Source organism: Diuraphis noxia, unplaced genomic scaffold (genome assembly GCF_037042655.1).
Source record: "Diuraphis noxia isolate RWA-SAM2 unplaced genomic scaffold, SU_Dnox_SAM2 contig0001, whole genome shotgun sequence".
In the NCBI taxonomy this organism is placed as follows: domain Eukaryota; kingdom Metazoa; phylum Arthropoda; class Insecta; order Hemiptera; family Aphididae; genus Diuraphis; species Diuraphis noxia.
In genome coordinates this window covers 40,913,009-40,919,919 of record NW_028301711.1, presented here as the reverse complement: position 1 = coordinate 40,919,919, position 6,911 = coordinate 40,913,009, and the positions used below count along the sequence as shown (strand labels likewise).

General features: G+C 23.7%; 1 protein-coding gene across 1 annotated transcript; it reads left to right on the top strand.

The window, feature by feature from the left end:
- Positions 1–889: 889 nt before the first annotated feature.
- LOC107161518 (reticulocalbin-2-like) lies at positions 890–6,119 on the top strand. The gene is made up of 6 exons (XM_015507950.2): positions 890–1,301; positions 1,428–1,575; positions 3,127–3,250; positions 3,672–3,870; positions 3,976–4,099; positions 4,319–6,119. Exons 1-6 carry the CDS (start codon positions 1,118–1,120, stop codon positions 4,467–4,469), a joined length of 930 nt encoding a protein of 309 aa, XP_015363436.1. The 5' UTR covers positions 890–1,117; the 3' UTR covers positions 4,470–6,119.
- Positions 6,120–6,911: the final 792 nt, after the last annotated feature.

The following is a 6,911-nucleotide window of genomic DNA, read 5'->3' as shown; positions in this document are numbered from 1 at the left end:
ACTTTATACATATATATTTATTTATAATTTCATAGATTTAAATAGGTATGGATTAAAAATAATTCATGTCTTCAACAAGAACAAAACTCTTCAGCAAGAAAAACTAGTTTTGGATCAAAGTCATGAATCAGATTCTACAATTGAACGTCAAGCCTTCAGTAATAATAATATCAAACGAAAAATGTCATCTAAAATAATTAGAAAAGAACTTTGTAGTTAAGTAAACGATATACAATTACTGACTTTATGAAATTCAAAATTCATAACAAAATGCGTTCATAACAACAAGTACAAGTTTTTATTGAAAATTTTATTTGAGAATTTTTTATTTTATAATATTTTAAATAATATTGTATTTATGAAGTAAAACTAGTAAAAATTCCTCCCAATACATATATTTACATTACCTATCGTCAAAATGTTATATAATTATATATAGGTAAGTACATTGAAATAAAAAATAGTGGATAGGTACTGACGGTACTGTGAAAGTATAAACTATATAAGCCTAGGTTGTACAATCAGAAAAATAAATAAATACTAGCACGGAGGGTTAGAAAATAAATATAAAGAAATATAGACAGCTTAAACGTTTTAAAGAGAAACTTTCGTTTTAAATCAAATTTTATTCAGAAATAAAAATATTAAAATGTACATAAAAAGTATTATATTTATAGCATTGAGCAAATTTCTAACATGTTCCGCTAGAGCACTGTAGTAGCTTGGTATGTGCAATACCACGGACTATCTATCTTAGTCCGTGTGCAATACGGAATACGCCATAGACCTTATAAGTAAAATATAGTATAAGGTCTATGGAATACGCGTAGTCCGCGTTATCACCCACACTGTTATCATTCTTATCACTCCGTCGGTGTATCGCCGCCAAACCACTACCAGTTACAACTTAACGAGCATACAATACGACTGGGTCGACTGACAGACGGCAGTGTCTATACTAGTGTGTACTCTAGTGCCTATACGCGGTGTATTTCATATATAGCCGATTGGTACGCTTTGTACTTGTTAGTTGCAAGTTACTAATTAGTAGTTACTGCTAAGTACTTCAAGCAGCGACCACCACACAGAAATTTCTTTATATTTCTTCGGCACAACAATGAATTATTTTCCTGTTACTTTCGTGCTGATGGCTGTCACCGAAACGCTGCTAGCAGCTGTCATGTCCGGCGTCAATCACCTGACCGACGGTCAAGAAATCGAAGAAAACTTAATTATTTCGAGGCGCAGAGCAATCTCCGAACATGACCACCGAACTGACTCTACTTACGCTGGCATCTTAAGTAAGCTGCATGCTACTTGTTCTCTACTATCCACCAGATATATTTTTATTTTACATAAATACATAATATAATTTATGTTCATCAATTATGAAATTGTATTAATTTAATTTTCTACTTTTCTATAAGGTGACGAGGAAGAAATGGAAGCAATAAAACATTTAGAACCGTCTGAAATAAAACAGCGAATGACCATTATACTTGAAAGTATGGATATAAATAAAAATGGTTTAATTGAAAAAAATGAACTATTAGAAAAATTGTTGGATTCTTATCGGTAATGATGAATGTAGTATCTAATTGTTTCTATGAAGATAATTCAATCTTACACATTGATATTCATAGATAAAAAAAATGTATTATAAACTAATAATTTTGCTTTACTTCAACTTAAATGTATTATAATACTAAAAGGCAGTGACGTGACGAAGGACTATATTTGAGGCACGTGCCTCTGTTTGAGGGGTGGTGGGTGTCCTCAAAGATCATCTGATGTGTTAAAAAAAGTATTATTATTCAAATGAATAAATATATTTTATCTTAAAAAGAATGTTTAATGTTTTTTGTGATGGGTGAGGTGGGTGGTGGGTCTGACAATATAACTGTGCCTCATAACTTAATAAAGTTTGCCACGCCACTATAGTAAGGTACTATGTATTATGATTCATTAACCTTATCATAGTAACTATGATACATTTATTTTGCCTGCTTTTCAAATTATAACATTGATAGATTTATATGATTTTTTTTCTAAGTACCTAATTTTTAGCTAAATACTATAAAGTGGATCTCAACAAATTTAATTTATATTAATATAAAACCAATCAAATTACTATCCAAAAATTGTAGTTGAAATCACATTGATCCTGTTAAATAAATCATTAAATTTTTTAAATATTTGAATTAATAATATTTTAACATATTTTTATTGATATGACCTATCTATTATTTTTTTTACAAAATTATGTGTTATACCAATTATCATGAGCGATATTTTACTTATCATTACTATTTGACATTAAAGTTCTGTGAAACAATTACATTTAAAAAAAATTTCATACTATTTATATATTAAGCATATTCTACACATCTATTTTTTTTTTTTTTGTTACCTACGCATATTTTTAAATTTACAGATTGCAAGTTTTATTGTTAAGTTGTAAAATGCATCAGATGTTACTTAGCATTCTTAATTATATTATTTTGTTTGTCTAAACATATGTTATTTTAACAGAACTAGGTAATTTTTTAATTAACTCATGCAAACAATACAATTCATCAACACATTTCGTCTCGTATTTTGCTAAACATTTTTCAGTTGATTCATATTTTAATTTTATGAAAGGTAATAGGCATTGAAAATACTCAACAATGTGTCACATACAATATTTTGATTTTTCAATTCAATATCATATATAACAATATATAACTCTAACTAAAAAAAGAATATTATTATATTTAATGTAATAAATTTATATTAGATGCATAACATAAGGTTCTTATAATTATATCCAACATAAAATGCCTCAATAATAATTAAAATTAATATTGAGGCCTCAATTATTATGATGGTATAAAATAATACCTTATTAAAAATACACATAAATAAAATAGATTGATTCTAGCTTTATCATTTTTTTATAAATATTATACACAACGATAATGTGTATATAAATTTATCAAAATATTAGTTTAAAGTAAAACATAAATAATTAATAAAAATATTTATTCTAGTTCCTATAATATTATATACTTAGTATTTTACGCAAACAATATTTTCTTCAAAACTAAAAATATTTAAATTTCATTTAAAATATATTATTTTTAGGAAATTATCAGCTGAAGAATCTGATGCAGAATTCCTAACTAGTGATCTTGATGAAAACGGCCATATTACATGGAAGGAATATGTTGGTGACACTTATGGTTCAAGTGAACATTTTGATGATGAAGTAATATTGTTATACAAATAATTGAATGAAAAAATTCATAATTTTTATCATGAAATACATCAAATATACTAAAAAGCAAGCGCCTTTATTTAATTCTGAATAAAATTCAAAATTTATTACTTCAATGATCATCATTACTTTGACATACTTATAAGAACATCAGTATGATAAAATTAATTTCTTACTTTAATTTTGATAAAAATTTATAATATTCAAATAGATCAATTTAACTGGACCTTAACTAATTGTTTATAAAGCATTGTATCAAATTTGTAATTCTAATCACAATTTTTTTCCAATTTATAAACTAAATAAGTCCACCTAGTCTTCATACATTCTTATAAATATAATAATAATAAAACAATGCCATACATTTAAAGTACAAATCTAAAAGTACTTATTATTAATGGTTTTTATTTAGATGACAGAAGATGAAAAACAATTGTTTTTGGCAGCTGATGTCGATAAGGATGGTCATTTAAATAAAGAAGAATTTCGTTATTTTTATACTCCTGAAGATTACCTACACATGAAACCTGTAGTATTGCTTGGTGTAATGAATCGATTTGATAATGATAAAGATGGAAAAATTACATTTGATGAGTTTATAGGAGATAGAAGTAAGATAAATTAACTTAATTTATTTGTTTTATTAATTTGTTTAATTATTTAATTAAAATTGAATGAAAATGTATTTTTGTAAAAGTTATTTAACTGCATTCTAGGAGCAGAACACACTGAAGAATGGCTTCAGGAAGAAAAATCTAAGTTTGTTGAAGAACTCGATGTTAATAAAGATGGAGTATTAGATGAAGATGAAGTGCATAATTGGGCATCACCAAATAATAAGTGAGAAATTTGATGTTATAGTCTTGAATCTCTAAATTTTTGTAACTTCATTTGAAAATATATTTTTGATATATTATAAATATAAATGTTACCTATTCATATAAATACAATTTATAATTTTTAAATATTCCATTGAATTAAAATTAGAACTTCTTATCTTATAATATTGTAATATGAAATGGATAATATATAATAGTTATTGTTCAATGAATTTTACAGAATGATTGCAGAAAGTGAAGCAGAAAATTTAATTTTGAAAGCAGACAAGAACCATGATGGTATACTAAGTTTTGATGAAGTGTTGGACAATTATTATACATTTATTTCACCAGAAAGTGAAGGGTATTACATATTTAAAGATGAATTATAAAAATAAGTACTATTACTGATGATATTAGACATTTATTTTATGAAATTGAAATTATTTGAGTTTGTAATAGTTTTTTTAACCAATTTATTCAATTATTTATCTGTAAGCTTATTCAACACAATTAGACCACAAAATAAACAATTTAGTAGTGTCCAATACATTTTAACTGTATAGTAATAAATAAATTGTTTTTAAACTCATCTTACTGATAGCTTTGTTTGGTACAAATATAAATTTATAATTATATCAAAATAATATTGTTTTGAAAGAAAAATTATTTTATTTTTCAAGCTTATAAATATGATCAAAGTTTAGTCATATACTATGTATATTACATAAATTTGTGATCAATTTTGAATTTTTTTTTCCAATAATTTTGTGAATTGCAATTCATATATTAATAAATAATTATATGATAAAAGTATCCCAATAAATAATCATGTTATAGGTGATATAATCACATTACATAAGTAATTTTTTTTCTTTTAAATTATTGAAAAGTAATTTCTGGTAAATTATTATTATGCACTATGTGTATTTTTAATATTATTACATAATTTCTATTTAATATTATTAATTTATATTTTTGTGTATATTAAGATAATATTGTAAAACAATACAAATTTTTAATTATAAAAAACACAAAAACTAACTAAGAATATGATAGTCTAAACTATTAAATAAAAATTATTTATTTATTAATTGGAAGAACTTACAAAAAAAAAAATTACTGCAAATTTTTATTTGAGATTTTTATAAATTATCTAACTTTGAATTTGAAATAATAAATTTAGAATAGTCACATAAGTTTTTTCTCCCTTTCCTCCAATATAATTTTAAATAGTTAATTTTCTATTTTGTAAAAAGGTTCCAAATATTTCAAAAAAATTGTGATGCCTTACTATTTATATTGTTCCTTAAATAATTGAAAATGAGCATTTGAAATAATTATTGTAGATGAGCATTTTAAATGACTGATTAAATATTTTTAATATCGGCTTATAACATTATAGCCAGTGCCTATTTGCTTATGAGTTATGATATTATGTTTATTAATATTTTATTTAATGAAATTAATCTTAGTTATTCATAGTAAATTGTATTCGTATAATAAATGAATAGTTTAAATTATTAAATTTATAAATAAAATATGTTGTAAATTGTATGTTCCTATTGGAGAAATTTAATTTTGTCATCGCCTAATCAAGTCAAAATAGAATTTAGGTGTATTATTTTAGTCTATTTTTAACCTTGGTCATTATACCAAATAAAATTCTACAATAATAATCGAAATATTTTTAAATGTTGTGTAGTTTTCTTATAATATTTATTTATTTATTTATTATTTATTTTTTTTTGATATTTTAAGACTACTAATTAAAAAATGTTAATGTTACATCTTATTGAAAATACGATTATTTATTCTGTTTATATTTTAATAATTGATAAATCAAAAACTATTTAACTTAGAAATTATTTTTCATCGTGCCTCCTTATTGTTTTATTTTTATTTTTATTTTATGAATTTATTGTCTTATTGTAATAGATCACTAATATCATTTATTTTACCTAAACCTAATAGTATTGTGTTTTATTTTGCTTGAGACTATGTAATTATTGTTCTTTGAAAAATAAACCAATAATATTGTTTTTAATCTGTTCAAGTACACAAAACATAACTTACAAATTAACAAAATGATTGCATTTTTTTCTTATTGTTTTAATAAGTATATTTTTTATTTTAACTTATGAATATTTTTAGTTACTAATTCGTTTTGAAGCGAGTTAGGTGTAGATTTTTATCTTGTTTCATATTTAACTTTTAGATTTTGAGCGGAGAGAACATCAATGGATACATTTTTAATTGATGTTTTTTTTATTTGTAAAAGATAAATACCTTGTTAAAAATAATGAACCAAGAAAATTAATTCTAGTTGGTATTCTTGAGAAGTTAAATATTGAAAATTGCCAGTTGTTTTCAAAAGCGTTGGTATTTTTACACAAAACAAGCTTAAAATAAAGTTGTTTTTTTATGTAAGCTCTAAACAACAGATACTTGAAATTCTGATTGAATATTATTTTCTATATTTCCTAACATTTTTTAATATTATGACTAATTTTTGAGTTAATTACTATGATAATATGGTTGTGTAAAGTGCTATGGATGCCATATATAACATAATATTAGTTATTTCCTACGCTTCTAATTGGTAAAATTAGCGATTATAGCTTTTACTAAAAACATACAAAAATGTATATATATTAACTGACAATTTTGTGGTTCTATTTTTAAATAAGAGTAACAAAGATGATTTAACTTGAATGAAATGCACTTCTATTTATTTCAAAATTATAATAGATTGTTTCACATAAATTTTATTGAAATTGGACCATTTATAAGGGGTTAGGTTTAGGCAATAATTTTTAACCATCGTCAGGTCC